This window comes from Temnothorax curvispinosus, unplaced genomic scaffold (assembly GCF_003070985.1).
Source record: "Temnothorax curvispinosus isolate PA1 unplaced genomic scaffold, ASM307098v1 QBEX01016430.1, whole genome shotgun sequence".
Taxonomy (NCBI): Eukaryota; Metazoa; Arthropoda; class Insecta; order Hymenoptera; family Formicidae; genus Temnothorax; species Temnothorax curvispinosus.
The window spans coordinates 189,335-209,304 of NW_020226210.1; the positions used below are offsets into that span (position 1 = coordinate 189,335).

Genomic DNA, 19,970 nt, shown 5'->3' on the forward strand with positions numbered 1-19,970 from the left:
ATTTAATGATAGTTGAAGTTAGAGCGTTAATTTTATCTGGATACCCGGATACTTGTTCAAATTACTCAAAATGTGCTAATAATATATAGGTACCCGCTACATATTGTCCGCATTGCTCAAATAATTAAGATTTGCTTATCCACAATACATAAATTTCAATACTTTTATCATAATAGAGTTATAATTCGAACTACATGTTAAGATTTAATGAAAAATGAATGGATGTACAGATATAAGCTTATTGATAATATAGTACATACGTATATATGATAAATATTTTTATATTAAGTAAACCTCTCGATTATTTGAGCAATTTGGATAATGAATAAAAATTAATAAGTATAATTAAGTAATATGTGGATCGTGTATTTGGGCAGTCGGTTAATTTCTTAGTCCAAATCAAATTTTTGTGTTTTTTTTATGAGAAATTGTTTTCTCAACTCGTATTATTTTTACCGGACAAAAAGTATACAATATCTTATACTGACCATGTCTCGAAAAGCTTTTCAATTGTCGCAGTTAATTGAAATGCGAAATAATATCTGAGAGCAATAACGTTATTCTTTGATTTACCAAAGGGAGGTGTCGACCAACGTGGCAACTCAGACGCGAAAATTCTCTCGCGTCAAATGCGAGAGCGTTAACGTTCAGTCGGCGAAGATTCGAGCGAGCTCCACTAACGACACCTCGCGACGTCGGCCGTGGGCCCCCTCCTCCGTATCCCATGCCCCCGCCCTCGTTGGAAGGCAGTGACGCAGGGTGGTGTTAATGGGCGTACTCGCGGTTAACACCCTTAGAACCGTCGTGGTGGGGGCGCACGTCAAGTTCACCGACGACGAGCGAAGAGCGTCGCGAGCGTGTGTAGGTGACGCGGAGCGGTGGGGATAAGTCCGACAGGAGAGGAGACAGGGAGAGCGCGCGAGGGTGCGAGCGAGAGCGCGCCGCTGGCTCGAGTAGCGTCGGAAAAGGCGTCGAGTCCAACGCCGCTCGGATTGGCGCCGGAACGCCAATCCGGACTACGAGCGCTCATTATCGCCCGACCGGCTGGTAGGGAGAAGGTGCCGCGAAATTCACCCTCCCCCCACCCTCGCCCGTCGCCGCCACTACGTTTCGTCAGTCCGCGTCTCCGTCTTCGTCACTCTCGCGGCCCGCTTGCGGCCGCTGGTGCCGAGACTGCCGAGTGTGTCGACAGTTGGGGAAGGCCGGGGCCCCCCCACTCCCGGTGATCCGACGGTCCTAGGGGAAGGGAGGAGGAGCCCCCGCACGGTCTCAGTCTTCGCGTCGCTGCCCTCCAGCATTCACGCCTCCCGCGTCCGTTCCGCGGCGCAGGCACACCGCGGTCTATATACACGCGTGTAACGCACGCATACGGACTCGCGGACCACCCATATACACGCGACCGCCGCGTACACACCGCCCTGAATCCGGACGGGGACTTTAGCACACCAACACCTCCGCGGGAGGTGTGGGGGTGAGCCCCCAGAGTAGGTGTCAATCCTAGCGCTGCTCAGTGACCATCGCGGCGCCACCCAAGTAACACCTTTCGTCCGCTCTTCAGCCCTCGACCGAGAACGTCGTCACCGCCGAGAGAAGTCGCCGAGAGAGAGAGAGAGGAGATAAACTTGCTTCTTTTTATCTGTCCATTTTATCGAGTCGTCCTCGCGTCGTCCTCGACGTCGTCATCGTCGACTCACGTCCTTCGCGTCGGATACGCGTGTCGACCGGCGCGTCAAGCATCGAACTGAACTATCTTCTCACGAGGACTCGTGGTCTTTAAACCTGTCTCGGACGATCAACGGGTGTCCAAAACTATCTATCGCGAGGGACAGTGTCGTGTTTCGGAGCGTCCGAGAGGAACGAAGAAAGAAAAAAAAGAGAGAGAGAGAGAAAGAGACGGGGAACGACGCAAGAAATCGGCGACAGAAGGGGGCCTGCGAACGGGTCGGTGACAAGTGAGTGATTAGTGAACGTCGGATTTGCACTATGGCCTAGAGTGACTCGCGGCTAGTGTCTCGACATGGGAGTGACTCTTATACTGAAGATCTATCACGCGGCGTCGGCGTAGACGTCCGCTCGCGAGTGCTCCAACTCCTCGAGAATTCGGAGTGCCAGTGTACCGCTTCGTCTCGGTTCAGATCAGGTGTTCCGAAGGCGGATGACTCGCTCGTTTCACATCTCGTACATCCTCGCGAGTGAATACTCCATTGAATGCAACCTCGCGCTATGGTGAAAGGTCGCTGAAGAGAGAAAAACGTTGGACAGTTCTGCCGGCAGGATCGAGTTGTCCGCGTCGTAAGATGTCGACTAGGCAATATCTGGCAACGCTCAATGAGATGATCGTCGGCGCTTTTCCGTGGCTGGAAATTCGCGCGAAAGAAAAACGCGGGCACTCCGAGGATCGCGATCCACAGTCTTGAAGCGCGAACGCGTGCTCCCCTCGAGAACGCGCGTTCTTGGATATGTGGAGAAACGAGCGTGATCGTTGACCAGGCCGGACAGGCGTACACTCGCGAGGAAGAGCAGCGTCCATCCGTCCGACGGCTCGTGAACGCCGAACGGCTCCCGCGAGCGATCGCGTGCGCGCAAATTCGTGGAGTAAGACGTGGCGAGCGAGAGGCGAGGAGGCGAGAAGGCGAAGCAACACCCGGGGGAGCAGGTTTGAGTCACTCGAAGAGGAATCTCGCGCGACTCGGCACACCCGCCCGTCTCGATGAGATTCGAACAAGACACAGCGTGCAGGGGTACCCACTGCGCCAGCACTCCGCAACCCTCCGCGCTGCAGCAGCGATCACGGCCCGAGGAGGTGGTGGTGGAGGAGGAGGAGGACTCCTCCGCGAAGGACGTCGACGGTCAACGGCGTAGACTTGGCATAGGAGAATTGGAGGCTAACGTGGTCGAGGGTGCAAATACGGGGCCGCGGGCCGAGGCGGGGGGGCCTGGGATGGCGTACCCCGCGTCAGCGACGGCTCTGAATCAGCACTCGCCCTTCGCAAGCTCGATCGCCGGCGGCACGCCGCCCGCCAGCAACCCGAACGGCCACATCACCGGACCCCTGCCGGCACCGGCGGCACCGCGACCGACGGACTTTAGCGTATCCTCGCTGCTGACCGCGGCGAGCACCCATCCGCCCGGTATTCTGGGCGGCTCGTCGTCGCAGAGCAGCGCTTCTCCGCCACCCGGCGGACCCGGTAGCCCAGCCGCGGCACCGGAGACCCCGCCGCCCTTAGCCGCGAGCGGCCAACGCGACCTGTCGCATCCGTCCTCGGCGGTGGCGGCCGCGAGTTACTTCAGCGCTGCCGCCCTGGCGGCGGCGGGTTTCTATAATCCGGCAGCGCATCTGCCGCCCACCAGCTCGCCAGGACCAACGGCGGCGCATCATCTTCAGACCAAGGCGATACTCGCCGGCGCGCACCATCATCCGCACCTCAACCCCCACGGGATCACGCCGCCAGGTGAGCAGACTGACAAAATGACCGTTATGTTCCTTAGCAAAAGTGACCTACGTGTGTGAATACTCGTCTCGTTCTCGTTAAATTTGTCGTCTTCGTCGATCGGCAATCGTGCTCGCGAGATCTATCGGATTAGTTAGCGCGGATAATCCTCGTTGCGTCCGGTCTCCGTCTCGTGCCGTCACGAGAGAATTCGCGCGACCTAGCTGTTCTGATGGCCATTTCGCGTAAAGAGTGTGTTCTCGTCGAGGAAAGTGCTCTCGCATTTAATTAATACGTCAGTACGACGAAAGGAAAAGAGAGAGAAAGAGGCGAATAGAGCCAGCAAGTTTTATGAACCGTACAATAACCGTATGAGCTAAACTGCAAACAAACTTGTTGCGTGCCAACAGTAATGCCGACGGTGCTTATTTCGGCTGCGGCCCGCGGGAGACGGTAGTTACTGGCGCGAATATTAGGCAGGTTGCCGGCTTGTTTTTATGGACACGTTTACTTTCCCCGGTTTTCACGTAGCCGGCGTATCACTTTCTGCGGCTTTTTACCTTCGACTAGCGCTTAAGTCTCTACCTTTTGTCCCTACTTCTGCCGTTTCATCCATAAAATGGAAGACAAATCGCGCATAGATTTATAAATATTCTTCGTATGTTCGTATCCCAAGTTTGGACTTTCTGTGTATCTTTTCGGCGAGATGTTCGAGCCGCGCGACATCGCGGACGAACTGAACGGCAAGGTCGGCAAGAGCCGCCGGTCTCGAGTTCTCTCGTCAGCCGGAAATCGACGTAATAATCGCTCGGCATTTCGAGACGCTCGCGAACGCACACGAGCGCATCTTGTTGTTTTGGCGCGGTGCCCATTGTCGCCGCCGGAAACGCGCACGTTTTTCGGAAGGACACGTTTGTGACAGGCTGGAAGTCTCTCGTTTGTCACTCATGTCGTTTCGTTTCGTCTCGCGGGCCTTACGCAACATCCTGATCGCGCGCCACGGCCTGGCGTGCGATGTCAAAGCGCGCGACGGCGACGGCTGCACGGAAGAAGAACGGCGTATGAAATATTGCGGGCGTTTCTGTCCGCCGCGTCGGCCGCTCCGAGGAGAAAACGCCGCGTTTTCTCGAGAGATCTCTCGTTCACGCGTCTCTCTTTCTCCCCCTCGCCCGCGATACTGCGCAATAATTAGATCTCGCATCTCGCGAACGGCGGCCATTGTTAATTCGCGCGACGATAAAGCCGACGTGGCCCGCCGCTATTGATATTAAATGCCACTAATTAAAGACAGTTTATTACCTTGTTTGCCGAGTCGTTCGGTGCCATTATAAAGATTGGCACTAATGTCACGACATTTGATTCTGCGCGCGACCAATCGGCCGCTAATTGTTTTCTCAGTAATATTTATTCCACGCAATCCACGCCCGAGAGAAAGAGAGAGAAATGTCGCCGAAAGTGTCGCCAATGGCCCGACGTTGGCTTATCTGTTGTTTTTCAATGGAGAATCTCGCGTGAAAGTCATCGGAGTCGCGGCTACGATGGCCCGACTCGTCACAAATCGCGTCAAAATGAGGGGATTATCCTCGGTGAATGAGAAAATATTCTGAGAATAGTCCGCAAATATTTTTTTGCGTGAATGAACGCTCGTCAAATATCTCGAGATTGTGTTTCTCCTCTCGTGCATTTCAAGTCGAAAGATTAATTAGAATTTATCGAGTCATGAAACATCTTTCTACTAAACATTTTTCGTCGATTAACTCGGCTTGTGATGTGGATAGACACTTCAACTTCTTGTTGCGAACACTTAAGGCGAAAATATAATGAATTTCGTTTCCCCCGAAGTGAGAACACTAGCGTGGTTTCTTTAGCTGTCGGAAAAAAGCTGCCAATCATTACGGGAACGTGATTCATGTCGATAATCCGCGAACTGACGTGAGAAGTATTCGAATCGCACCCGATCAGCGATCAGAATAACATCGCCGAGAAAAGGCAGCGCGACTCTAACGCGGTGGAAAGAAAAATGCGATTGGCGTACATGGCCGGCAATACATTACTACTTAGACAGCGATAATGTAATCGATCTGGCATATCTCCGGTGTTAAATGAGCAGGACGATGCGAACGTGGAGCGCGACTCGGTACTTCGACATTACTTTCAAAATGTATTGCCTTTCGTATGCGTTTTCCACCGACGAATGACACAACATGCGGATATGCAAAAATGTAAGTCATTTTGCAGAAAAGTGTCTCGAAAAAAAAGTCGATGACGCAATACGCGAGCGAAACGAGTCCAAGTCCAACATATATGCATAATTTTGTAAAATTTTTTAAGAGTTGGAATTCTTTCCATAAAATAAAAAAAAAGTTATAAGCTTTCTATTAGCGTACGAAAAGCGGATTTAAATATAGGAAACGCGACACGAAAGCCCTCTTTACTTTTTACGTTCGCTTTTACTTTGTGGCAGTAATAACAGCGGGGTGCGACGTCGTCTGCAAATGTCGTGCCAGGTGCGTGAAAAAAAAAACAATCGGAAGGACGATTTCCAGAGCCGACAACGTGCTCATCGCTCGTCCCCGTCTTATCTGACATCGCGTTATTACGCGCGTCCACCTCATCCGCTACAACTAGTTATTCCCTTCGTTAGGCTAAATGATGAATTAATTCCCGACGCCGGTATAGGCACGCGTTACCACGTTGCTGGCTAGACAATTTAGCTTCTGCGGACGTACAGCTCTCTCACTTATTTATAATAACGTTTCACGATTGAATATATTAGACGAAAAATTTTCCGAGAAAAATTAAACAATACAACAACGTTTAAATCGACAAATATACTTTGTTTGACGAAAGTATTTTAATATGTTTCCTTCCAATTAAAGCGTAACGACGTTTAAAATTAAAACGCAGTTAATTTAATAAAAATTGAAAGCAGAGCTGTGCTTTGTTTTCATCTTCATTTGTAGTCGCGACGCGCAGCGCGGCGACGCGACGATCCCCTCGAGTGACGCGAAGCCGTTGGCGTCGGCGATGTCCTCGCGGTTCATCGCAATGCCCGATCGTCGGGCCAGGATACAACGGCGATCTGTCATCTGTTATTGTGCCTCTTTCCCGTCATTTTTCGAAACGGTACGGCGCGGCGCAACGCGGCGCGACGTCGGCGCTCGTCCAGCGTCCTCTCTTCCTCTTTTCTAGTCGGGCTCGCGGCCAACTGACCATAAGGTAGTGGCGATTAATCTTTCCAAGGGCATGCCCGACGTTCCTTGCATTCGAAATTCGGGACGCGTGTACGTGCGCGCGTAACCCGTGTACCCCGAGCGAGGAGAAAACGACCGCGTCAGCGACGGGAGGGAGTGGAGGGTGAGAGACAGAGAGACAGAGGAAAAAAAAGAAGTTAGATATGCAAAAAGGAAAGTGAGATGTACGTTTTATTTTTGTCGGATGTACCGACGCGGCGACAGCTTGGACGAGAAACGGAAACACCTTGTAAACGCGCCCGATCAGATCTACATCGGATTCTAAAGGTCGAAATAAAACGTATTAGTCTCTGTCGTTAAATTAATTCCAGTTCCACTTTGCGAAGATGGATAATAATTCCATTCGTAGGCGACTGATCGCATTAATCGCATAACTGTCGCCACATTTCAGTTAGGTGTACGCGTAAAAAAAGGCCAGGCGCGAGGCAGCGGCAAAACCGCCGCGTCGGTACCGCTCGTGAAACGATAGAGAAACGAAAATTTGAATGTGATCGTGGCGCGATTAAATGTAACGGGCATTGTTGTGTCTTGCTGTTGGCAATTGTATTAAAGTATTGTGCGCGACGCAGAAATCGCGTTCGGTAAATCGAAAATCCGCATACTGCACTTGTTTATAATTTTCAATAATGTATTACTTGGTGCAGAGAATAGGCTGCGCGCGGCCGTTGATAAATTGGCGGCAATGAAGCAATGTATTTTCCCTGCTTGATAGCGGTCCTTCCAATCGTGAGAGAGAGTTATTAAATTCGCCGTGTATTTGTGACGCGTAACAAAAAGCGCTTTGCGAATCAAAGTTCCACGTCGCGCGTAATTAATAAGCGAAAAATCGCAACCGCAAATGCGACAGGTCGCGAATTTGTCCCGACGAATGATTCGGGTACACCCTAAAGCCTCTTTCAAGAAGCTCCCAATATTGTCTTCAATCTATCTTATCAAGCACAACAAAGTGATTCGTGTGTGTCGCAAGAAGTAGATATGTATCTCAAGGTTGCACACTTTGCACTAATTAATGTTTCCGTTTTCATTAAAATAGAAATAGGGCTTGGCGAAAAGCCGGCAGGAAGAATGTTTCCTATACGTAGGAGCCAACGGCAATATAATGAATATGCAATCCGACGCGGTCGAGGAGCGACACGAAAATTAGGAAAAGAAAAGAAAAAGGAAATATTAAATGAAGAGCAGCTTAATCCGCGCCGCCATCTCGACAGGAACCTCGCACTTACGTCATACTCGGAGTTTCATTTATTTTGATAAGAAATAATGGCGCGCGGCATTACATAAATGCCGCGTTGCGGACGGTTAACGGCCGGTGGATGCTTTTTTTCCCCCCTATCTCTCTCTCTCTCTTTCTCTCTCCTCCCTCGATTCGCGATACCGCAATCATTGTAAACAATCGTCTCATTCCGCTCGGTCTGAACATTTTTAGCGGTACTCATCGCGCGTGGACCCACGTGAAAAATATAACGCGGCAACCGTTAAAAAGCGCTGCGGTTAAATAACGCCGAGTCGTCGCGCGTCGCGCCGGAGCGAGCACATTTCCGTTACTGGTCCGCGAATAAAAATCAAAATACATGGAGCACGCGGGGGTAAGCGTTGGATAAAATTCGATTCGGCCGCGTCGGATGGATCTGGGATGTGCGTTTGATAAACGAACAGAATACCAAACGGTCACAGTTCACTAGCGCTTTCGTTCGGTTAATATGCTACGAATTTCGGCCGAATCTGAGCCATTTCCTGAATGCATTAACGCGGTAAAAATATCACCCGTTTCGCGCGGATCGATCCTCTCTCGCCCGTGTTGGCGAAAGTCCGCGCGTGATACGACACCCGTGATATGTTTATAATCGTGGTCACATGCGCAGAGTATGGGTTACATTACGTATTGCGGTTACATTGCGTATTGCATCTCGAGACAACGAGCAAAATGTTGCGCGCGGCGCGTTTCCAATATTTTAAATAATGACGAAAAAGAGACGGCGGCAAGAAACCGTGTCTGGAATAAGCGGTCTCGCAAATCTGTTATAAGAGCGCGGGATATATTATTATCGACTTAGTGCCCATAGCTTTACTCTAGTATTATATCCACATCACTTGTCTTTACACAGACGTAAATACATATTACGTTTAACGCGCCAACAACAAATACGGTCGCAAACAAATTCCTCCGCCCGTGCGTCGCCTAATTATTCATCTTCTGCACGCCATGCATTTTACGATTGCGAAATATAATTTAAGTTACAGGCGCGTGTGGATATAGTTTCGTATATGAAAGCCATCCCCTGATATTTATCGACGCGAGAAGTTACAATAAAAACAGATGTACATGCACAAAATCGCACAAAACCGCGTAGGTATCGTTATATTTTAGAGTTTTATCGCAACACAAAAGGTAACATACATTTAACGCACGCGTATAAATTATTATTACGATTGTAATTTGAGATATATGTACATTGCCGTCGTGAGAGTGATTCGTAAAAATGTTATATAATATGCTTATTTTCACAGTTTCGTCCGTTGTGATCGTCGGCTAAAATTTAATTGCGACCGCAATACTTCATATAAAGAGATGTGAAAAAATGTAATCATTTTTCATAACAAATAATAATTCCTTTTCATTACATATATTGTTTAGATATATAATTGTATAGAAATTATTACATGTGGACTAATTTCTTCAGAAATAATAATTTCTTTACATTATATATAATTATGGACTGTCGTATTAACAAAGTAGAATATGATGTGAAGAAAGTAAAAGTGTATTTCTCTGTGAAATTACATTACGTTTATCTTTTATAATATACGTTACAATAAATCAGACCAATTTGTTATAAGAAAGACTACACTGCTTAAAGTACTTTTTAAAACGGCTAATACAAGTCGAATGACTAACCAAAGATATGATTGAGGATGCAGATAGATCTTTTTCTCACGTTCACACCAATAAATATTATCTGTTAACGCAAAACAATTTAGACGAAAAGAATGAACGTTAATCACACGCATAGACTATCATAGAATTTTATCAAATTATTATAATTATTATTATTCGTTTCGAGAAGAAAACATCGCGTGACAAATACATTTGATGTGTTAATTTCGAAATCTTGTGAACGAAAGTAAATCACATTGCTGGTTATACGTAAACGATTAGTTTAATCGACATGATGTCTCGTCAAGAAAGATTATACGATAGAAAAACTTACAGTATACATATAATACAGTAGCGGTTATATTTTCTTTCATGTATTTAGTAAGATTACTGAAGATAATAGTTATCGAGCTAAGGATTTACAGAGATCTGCTGCGGTAACAATCATGAAGTCATTATGCGGTAACAGGTTTTCCGCATTTTTTCCGTTTACAGATGGTAATTGATTGAAAAGGAAAGGAAATACCGGGAGCCGTCGTATCTACGTCGTTAACTATTAACTGCATCATTACTCATAACATTTATGGACGGTGATTTACATTAATCATTCTCGCTAACTTGACATTATAGTAAACCGCGGTGTTATCTAGATGTACTAATGTAATTTTGTTCTCATGAAATGACCCGTGTTGTTCTCTTTGACGCACAACGCGCAAAATAAGACTCTTGATTTTTGTACGTCTGGCGATAATTTCCCGGAAATCGTCGCGGTTTGGAACTTTGCTCGATAATGCACGTCTAATGCTGAATTGTTTAAAAATGTTTTGCCGCATTAATACTCTTGCGATTTGGTTTTAAGTAAGCTAACAGGATTCGCGTTACATATTTGTGTCGTTTATATAGAGTTGAATTCTCTTGGAAATGTAGCTGTATTCCTTCGTTCTATCAATTCGCTATACTGTCGCTATATTTGAAATTGTAATATGCAATAATCGATTACTAAAGTAGATAGCATATGTAGATCGCTCTATTGATATTCACGGACGCGCCAGGTCTATTCTTAAAGATGCATCTCTGCGGTTTGAGAATAAAGTCTATATAGCTATTCGCGTACTCTCGCAGTTTCCGCAAGACGTCCTTTTTAAGTCGCTATAATGGGGGGAAGGGGGGAGGGAAAAGAGGAAGACGATGAAATTCCGAACCCGCCGGAGCAGGGTCAGGTAAAAGGAAAAGGTGGCCATCGAGGGGAGGCGTAGAGAAGAATCCGCAACTTTCCTCCCGGGGGTTGCTATCGTGAACTGCCAGGTGATTCACCCTCGCGAAACTTTGAGCAGCTGTCTTTTACTTGTTATCCCGTCGCTTGATCTTCGGCCCGCTCCCGGGATCGGCGGCTCATTACGGCTCGCATCTTGCATTTACGTGGAATAGCGAGACCAGATGTTGCCCATCGTACGTGCACTGATACCGATTTTCGATTACCAACCGTGATTATAGCCCCCCCCTCTCGATGGATTAAATTAATCCTACCGAAAAATAGCTGTTCTACCTCCATTAATTTTTTGACCGTACTCTTTCACGTAGTAATAATTTATAAAAGAACAGATTGATATTTTCTTTAAACTAAATCGCCAAACATTTCTACGAAATTTCAGGTCTTGGTCTGGGCCCGCATACGCCGGAAGAGGTCTTGGCGGCGGCCGCGGCGGCGTTACATCATCATCACCAAGGTCCCGGCGGTCCTACGATGAGGCCCCTGAGGCCGCCGCTACCACCGGGGATGCTTCACGCGTCACCGCATCCCCTGGCCACGCATCATCCCCTCGCGGCGCCGCATCATCCCTTGGTGCCGCCTCATCATCCGGAGGAGGACGGCGTCGTCGATGACCCGAAGGTTACGCTCGAGGGCAAGGAGCTCTGGGAGAAATTCCACAAGCTCGGGACGGAAATGGTCATCACGAAGAGTGGCCGGTAAGTGTCAATATCGTTTTCAACATCGTTATCATTACGATCCTTTGTCGTTAATTGAACGATTGCTGGCTCTCCCAAGAGCGGAGCAATCTATAGGATGCCGTCTACCAAGTTTCATCGCACGCGCGCGTCCACGTAAATTTGTTATGTTTAAAAGACATCAAATAGTCGAAGCTATTGGACTTCAGTCCATTTATTTATAGCATCTTGCTGATTGCGTGGCACGTTATCGAAAATTGCGGTTTCGTTCGGCACGCTTTGACATGAATGTAACCGACGGCGATTACTAACTTGTGATACTTCGCACCATTTTCTTCCTGCGATATGAAAAAAAATATATATATTTTTACTATCATCTTTTACTATATCGCCGGAGATATTAAAACGTAAGCTAGAATGCGCGTATTTTTTTTATTAGTTACATTGATATAGTTAATCTTCTTTTGATTACTTTAAGACTTTTTTCACGCTTAAGAATGATTGGTTACCCGCGCGAAAATTTTTAGTGAAATTAATACATTTCTATGGACCTCACGCTAAAGGTAGTACAGTAGACCCCCATATAACATGGATTCATATAACGTGGCGGAAAATTTTTAATATTTGTTTTAAAGTGAAATAAGAAATATTAAACTATTACATCTTTAATATTTATTTTACATTTTTTATAATAAACTCTTATTATACATATTTTATAAATATGTGTTTCCGTATATACATACGTAATCCATATAATGTATGTATAATCTATGTGACTCGTACAACACGGAATGCATCTCCCGTATTATACGGAGGTCTACTGATAATATCTATTATACAAATAAAAAGTTTTTTACATCAAAAGCTAGAATCACAATTTTGCATGCAAAGTTTCTACGTATATATACATACAGAACTTGACAACTTTATTGTCGAAAGACGTAGCCGCGAATAAGTACTCTTGAACGAACCTGAGACCTCAAATGAACATGAGAAAAAGATCTCATGCGGGTTGTCTCAACTTGCTCATTGATGTGTTTGCGAGGATATATAACAATGCGGAGTTTTATAATCCCCTCGGTAAATTAAATTAAATACAGACGTTCTAAATTTCTTTATTGAAATAAATTTTTATTAACCTCATATACGCGACAAAGGTACTGAAAAAGATGTCGACATCTCGATTAAAGATTCGATTCTTCTATACCATATGAGGAAAAATCGTAAACGCGTAATAGGCGACATATCGATTTCATTATCTCTAGGTACTGCGAGAAGAAAGTGTCACCGGCGAGCAGTTTTATTACACGCGAATCTGCGCGTGTGCTCTCGACGAGCTTTTACTTTTCGTTATTGCGAACCGCGCTCGTATATCGCGCACGCAACGCACACGTGTCTGCGTACCCTCCCGCGATCCTCGCGCACGTGTACGGGGGTGGGTTGCATCACGCGGCACTTCCCCGATGACGTATAGCAGCGCAGTAGTAAAAAGATATCACTACACGAAGTTGTTGGATCCCTTCGTCATCAAGCAATTGAAACTTCTCACTCCCACCGCTCTCCGTCACTTTTTTGTGCCCTCTCTTTTCCCCTTTCTCTCTCTCTCTCTCTCTCTCTCTCTCTCACTTTCTTGTTCTTTAGCTTTTCCCTTCTTCTTTTCTCGAAGCGTGAATCTATCTACTCTATTCCACGCGTTCGATGGTAGTATTGTCGTGCTAGCAAAGAAAATAGCGCTTGATATGGAAGGCGGCGAAGCAAGCTAAGAAAAGGCAGAGGGATAGAGAGAAAGAAACGATGAAGAGGTGAGGTCTTTCGCGATGATAGGCCGCGCTGCCAGCGGGCAGGTATATCGCGTCTGAATGAAGACGGCGGCAAGCTCTATAATAGCCGAGACTAGAGCGCGACGAAAGGGTGAGCATACACGCTTACATATTTCATGTGCGATATATACAGGTGCTAAAGCGCACGCGTGTACGTGGATTACGGCCATACATCAATGTGAAAACGTCAAACGTCCTTCGCGAATGCGTGTATCGCGTATCGGCCGGATTAAATCTTCCTCGCTCTTTGCTTTCGATCTTCGGTTAACGCGCTTTGTCCGTGTCTCGCAAACGCGCGCGTTTGCTCTTCTAATTTGCGTCATTAGAGTCGCGACGAGGGGAGACGTGTGGGGGATCGCTTTAGAGGATTGCGTTGCGCGAGAGAATCGTGGTTTAGACTAAACATTTATCAGCGCTAATTAGCAACGTAATATCCTTGCAGAAAGGACAATTAATTTAATTTCTTAAATTTCTATTGAGAACAAAATCCATAAAAATAAAAGGTAGAAAAAGTGTTATTTAAAATGTTTTAAAATTTGAAAATCGAGCTCTCTTTGATATTAAGTATTATTCATTATTCTACGTTCACGCGTGGAATTGTCAATCAAGCTATCAGCAATTTTATTAATGTAACAAGACAGCCTACAATAGTTTTAACGCGTACGCGTATCACGCACGATCTTCCAATCTCAGCTGCGTTTTTGATAAATACAAGCTGTCGTTTAATATGACAAATAATCGATCGTGATGTTTAGTAACTCAATTTGCAACATCGAAGAGCGAGTTAAACATACGAAGTAACGACTGATTTCAAAGTACTGGCCAATATGATTAATTCATACGTATGTAATGACATACGTCGTAATCCTTCGTTATCAAACTGTAATAATTATCCCTCTTTCGTTATGTGACAGCTGTTCGACATCTGAAATTTATTCAACGTTTCAGATCTTAAATGCCACAATAAACTGCGCTATGATGCCGTGGACGCTCATACGAGAGAAATTAGCATTTATGGCGACAATGTTAATTTATTACAGTACATATACATTTATCTTTTGAAAGTTTCGAATTGACATCGCAATTCGAGTATTGTTTTTATACGAATTTCAAAGACAAACATACTTGCATCTCTTTAACGAGACACGTGAATAACCGAGCCGACAACGAAAACAATTGAGACAATTCCTTGTTGAAATGAGCAGATTTGGCTTAGTGTTGTTATCAGAACCGGACAACCGGTCCCTCCGATTGATCGAAAATCGCTCGGCGCTCGCGATTCGAACGGTGCCGATCGATCGTAATCTCCGACGACTGGCAGCGCTCTAAATCAATCTCCATCGATAAATAATAACCGTCAGAGAGGCCCAATCTGCCTCCTCTCCTTCCTCGTCTCTCCCGCCACCGTCCGGTCGTAGTATCCGCCCGTTCACGATCGGGTTTCAGCGAAACACCGAGCGAAAGCCGCGCCGCGCCGCGCCGGGCCCCCGTAACGGCCGATCATCGATAATTATACGCGTGGAAATTATGCCGGGGCCCGTTCGCCGGACCCCGCGCTCGAACCCCGTCCGGTGGTCTACGTCTCAATACGGCGTACGCGCTTGACACGTTTCGCCACCACACGCAAAGCGCATTTACACTTGGAGCGTGCGTGATCCACAAGATGTTCCCCGCCCTCTCCTTCTCACCCTCTTCGTCTCTCGCCCGCAGCATCACCGCGGTGCATGTATATTTGTAATTTTGTGCGGGGTGTTTCGGGAAAAGAAGCAGCAAGAAGTTTCACGCTGTTTAGCGAATTTTTCACGGTTGATCGTTAGTCGACGTTAGGAACTTTTTTATCTTTACGTGTTAAGTAAATATTACGGCAATACAAAAATTTGCATTAAGGATGAAGGTAACTGAGAAACAACATTATGTTGACTCGAAGCTCAATTTGTCGCATAATAAGTCCGTAATGCTTTGAATTTTTCTGGGAATATATGCCTGCTACTGTTCTCGACGGTTTCCGTGACACCCTATGCACACACATACACGGGCAAGTATAATGAGACGCAGCAGTATCGTAGATGCACATAATAGCGAGCATGTAATGCCAGAGGGGGTACATGGGGTGGGGCCGGAAACGGGTGGGGAGGTCTTAAGTATAGGGCTGCCTTAACGATGTTTGTTTTATACATTGGCAGCCTCTTCTCGAACCTGTAATCTTTCTAAACGAGATATTACCCGGACCCGTTGCGATACACAAACTCTTGCCCGAATGGGTCGTGTGGTGAGGCGCCCGAGGAGCAGCTCGTCTCGCTCGAGCAAGGAGGACGACAAAGAGCGAGTGAGAATAAGAGAAAGAGGGACAATGACGAGACGAAGGGGAGACGAGGTTCGGGCGAAAATTTTCGCTGTGCTCGTGTTCGCGCTGCCCCGAACAAGGAGTCAGCGCCACGACGAGGAGGCAGGGGGGCAGTAGGGCTTCGGGGCCCCAAAATTATCTTCCCTCCTCCTTCGCGACTGCCCTCAAATTGCTCACCATTCACGAGTTTCACGTACGAGCGTTTTATACACGCACACGCGTGCATGCACGCGTGTGCGCGTGCTCGCCACGGCGCGGAATTAAGAGAACGCGCCAGTTAAGAGACTGGTACGAAATTCATCAATGCCCAGCGCTGCCAAAATCCACTTTCAGCCCGCGAGGCCTGACGGATTGACTTAACGATGAGACGTGTAAGCGCTTTAATTCTTCTGATTTCTAAATCAAATAAGCGCGCGCGCGCGGAGCGACCGCGGGTAAACAAAGCGCGAGCCATCAAAGGGACGCAGACCCGTGAAATCTTATGTAATCGGCTTAACAGGATTCATCTTCGTCACTTTCAGTTTCTTGGCCAACGCCGGCACGAGCCGGTCGCGTCTCGTGCCATTTTCGACGTCTTGTGAAACACGAATATACTCAACTCGCTCGGTATATACCGTTTATTTCGCGAATCGTTGAATCTGAAGAGGTATCGCGCGCGAGTCTTTAAAGTCAAGTTTGCGTGAATTGCAAAACGTTGCTTCGGGGTATCGGAATATCTCGTGTTTAATCTAAAATACCAATGCGACATGTGAAAAATAACGTATAAATGAACAGTGTCGATGGTATCTCGACAATATTCTTGAAACACACTTATAAGGACGCAGCATCTTTTTTTTCTCCGTATTGCTCCATCTTTGATGCGGCGTCTGTTTCCCTCTCGCCTCTCTCTTCCTCTGTCTTTCTTCCCCTCTCTCCCTTTCGTTCGTCTCTCTTTTTCCCGGGTCAACAGCTGGAGTCCACCCCATATCTATCGCACGCGCGCATGCGTGACAGGTTCGCACGTAGTTTCTCCGTTCTGCGTTCAACGCAAATGCGCACCCTTACTGACAAAGTTTTTTTCCCCTCTTCCCCTCTTGTGCCTCTTCTACGCGCAGGGTCGCGCGCGCTTGTCGCGGGGTAACGAGCTCGATATAATTAGCCGTATAGCGGGCTCACACGCGCGTGCGAACCTGAAAATGCATGCCGCGATTGTGTTGGAAGTGTCAGTATATATTCTCCGTCATGTATCGACGTTTCCTTCGGGGTTGCGGTTCAATGACGGTCCCCGCGAACGAGATGAGGGTGTTTGAAAGCCGTCGGTGAAAGTACCGTCCCTCCCCTGTCGAGCCATTGCTAGAAGCTTCTCCTTGTCACGTGCCTCGACCTTTCGCACCTAATTTTTTTTTTACTCTGAAGTGCAGCAACGTCGCGTCGTTGCTTGAATGTAACGAAGAGATTCATGAAGCAAGTTGGATAATTTTGTTCATAAAATTGATTAAATATCTACACATTGAAACTGAGTCTACAAATTAAATTCTTTTTAAATATTAAAATATAATTTTTAGTATTTTATGCCATAAAAATAATTTACGTAATTACAGAAGCGAACAATGTAAATTACTGACATTATAGCATATAATAACGCGAGCCGTAATCTGCTTTTTAAAAAATTGATCGTTGGATTAAAAATACAATTGTGTGAGATTAGATTGTTAATATTAGAGATATGTATACGTATATATTGGCGTTTGTTTTTCGGTGCGAAAGCAGCTTGCGCGTCATTGCGATCGACTCGTTTCGCGAACTTCGCGTGACGCTAATAAGGAAGTCTCTCGTGTCGGGATATTGAAACCGACAGTTCGTAACGGCGAGTCGACGTTTCGGTTTCATCGTATTTCGGAGCGAGATGTGCAAAGAATTGAGCGCGAATAGTCGAGCTTTTTTTTAAAGTGGCCTCGCTTCGCACTCCCTCGGCGCGCCCTCCGCTCTCTGGGTCACACTCTTTAAGAGCGATCATATCTGCACTGGACGACTTTAAGCCTTCTCACGTTCCGCTAGTTTTTCCGCCTGCGAAGTATCGCGTTTTACGCTTTACGCTTTACGCTTCGACGAGTGTCAGCCGCGACCCTCGGAAGATCACAATCCGCTGGCGAGACATTTCACGAAGCAGAAAAAAAAAAGAGAAAACCGAAATGGACGCGAGAATTGCATGAGCGTTGATTTAAGACCACCGTTTTCGCGACTCGAGATGGTCTCCGTGTGTCGAAAATGCACACGCGATAAAGAAAGAAAAATGTGAGCGACGCCCCTGTTCGCGGAGCATTAGCGCAACGTATTCGCATTCGAGGCCTATAATCTTTCCGTGCCAGTAAAACGATAGTTGTCCCGTGCATTCCACGCGCCCGGTAATTACACAAATCGAGGGAGGGAGGGGGGGTATAATCGCCGCATTCTTGCATCACCGCTCATAAATATTAGCCAAAGCGTCAATTCATTACCGCGCTCGTACGTGCCGCGGGCACTTTGTCTCCAACGGCTCCACATGTTATATCGGCTACACCTTTCCCTCACGCGGCCTTGCTCGCCGTGCGAATTGTCGTCACGCAGACTGTCTCGCGTTATGAAAAAAAAAAATAAACGATGCGAGAAGAGACACAACTGCGTAATTTCAATTCGTTTCATTCGCGATCCCGACAGGTTGTCCCGCGGCTGCCGGCGATCCCTTTCGCGGGTTTACATTTAAAAAAAAGTAAAAAGAAAGAAATGATCTGCTCCCCCAGCGGCTCTTATCGTATTATTTGTTCGTCGGTCGACAGGCTTTTCGTGTCTTCAACCACCTTGTCTCATCTTATTTTTGCCTCTCCGCTGCACCTCGTTATACTTTATTCTTTCCGTTGCACTCGCAATTAATTTTCTCTTTGATATTTCGTTATATATTATCAAATTAAGTTATTATCGCGCGCGAATCCGTTTCAGCCTCAAATCCATCCATTCGTTCCATTTGTGTTAATGTCTTTCAACACCGCTTTTTATCCGCGTTTCTTCCCTTCTTTTCCTCTCTTTGCTCCTCACACACTCTCCACCGATTTCGTTTCTGTTCTTTTTTTACTTTAGACTCAAACGCGAATGTCCTTATCTTCGACGGCACTTCGCGGCGTCGTTTCAAGGCTACAAAAGCCTGTACACGCGATTACAAAATAGTGCATCGTATCGCCTCGCACGCGAAGCTGTTTTGCGCGCGCCGCGCCGCGCGGTGTGACGCTCGGGAGAGTGCTGAACCCGCGCTTTAAAATGATTTTTCTTGCTCGTGAGCTTCCAACTATCCGTGGAAATCCGCACTTTTCACACCGCGAGCGGCGTTTAACGATCGGCGCGAAACACGGCGCGTGTCGGTTGCATGCAAGTCACGCATCCATATTGATTGAATTTCCATCGTCGAGCTTTACCATCCGATAGCTCAATTTTTTTCAGCAACATTAAAGTTATTCCGAGATGGAAAAAAACACGGGCTTTTGTGGAAATAAAAGTGGAGAAGATAAAGAAATTTTATTTACGCCTGCTTTTTTTTGCCTGACGATTGAAATCGTTCGTATGTTTTTCGACTGCTTTTTGTCCATCTTTACGTCACGTTTATTACTGAATGAATATCGCTGGACTATTCACGTTTATTATAATATAGTTGCAAGTATTTAAATTACACCTTAAAATTCGCTGACAAATGAAAATTTCCGAACAGGTGATGAATGCATAGAAATTACTACTTACAATTGCTAGTCAATGCCACGTACCGGAAGGTTATTGCGAATATATTAGCATGCGACGCGGTAATGAGGCGTTAAATACGCTGCATTGTCACGGCGATACACTTGCGCCGTGACATTTTCTTGCCGTTTGTCGCGGACCATCCATCATGAATACGGGGATAATCGTGCTCGCGATTTGCTTATGCGCGACGGTTTTCCAGGGCAATAAAAATGCAGGTGAAGTTCGAGGATACCGATGCGCAGGCCATAAATTCCCGTTCTTTGTAGGACACCGGACACGTTGCATCAAATTACCGTCGGACAGTTATTTATTTGTGTCGAGCGGTATTGTACCGTCTACGGGATGCGTCGTCTTTAAAACCGCGCTTTAAGTACGCGCGATAAATGCAAATGGAACGAAATCACGAGATATCATGCGCGGAAACGTCGACCGCGTCCCGATATCGCGATAAATCGGTGTCGCGAGGAGAACAGTCGTCCTGGAGCCATTTTACTCGCACTTGGTGGAAAATTCCACAAACGTAGAAAATTCGTTAACGCACGGAAAGGGAGGAGA

The 19,970-nt window shown here is 46.6% G+C and overlaps 1 protein-coding gene across 1 annotated transcript in view; it reads left to right on the forward strand.

Moving 5' to 3' along the window:
- The first annotated feature begins 1,290 nt into the window (after nt 1-1,290).
- The window catches only part of LOC112466643 (optomotor-blind protein), an 85,450-nt gene continuing 66,770 nt past the window's right edge, over nt 1,291-19,970 (forward strand). Inside the window, exons 1-2 of the mRNA XM_025034848.1 lie at nt 1,291-3,452; nt 11,213-11,528. Coding sequence (XP_024890616.1) covers nt 2,711-3,452; nt 11,213-11,528 — 1,058 coding nt within the window. The 5' untranslated portion in view covers nt 1,291-2,710. The remainder of the gene's footprint in view (nt 3,453-11,212; nt 11,529-19,970) is intronic.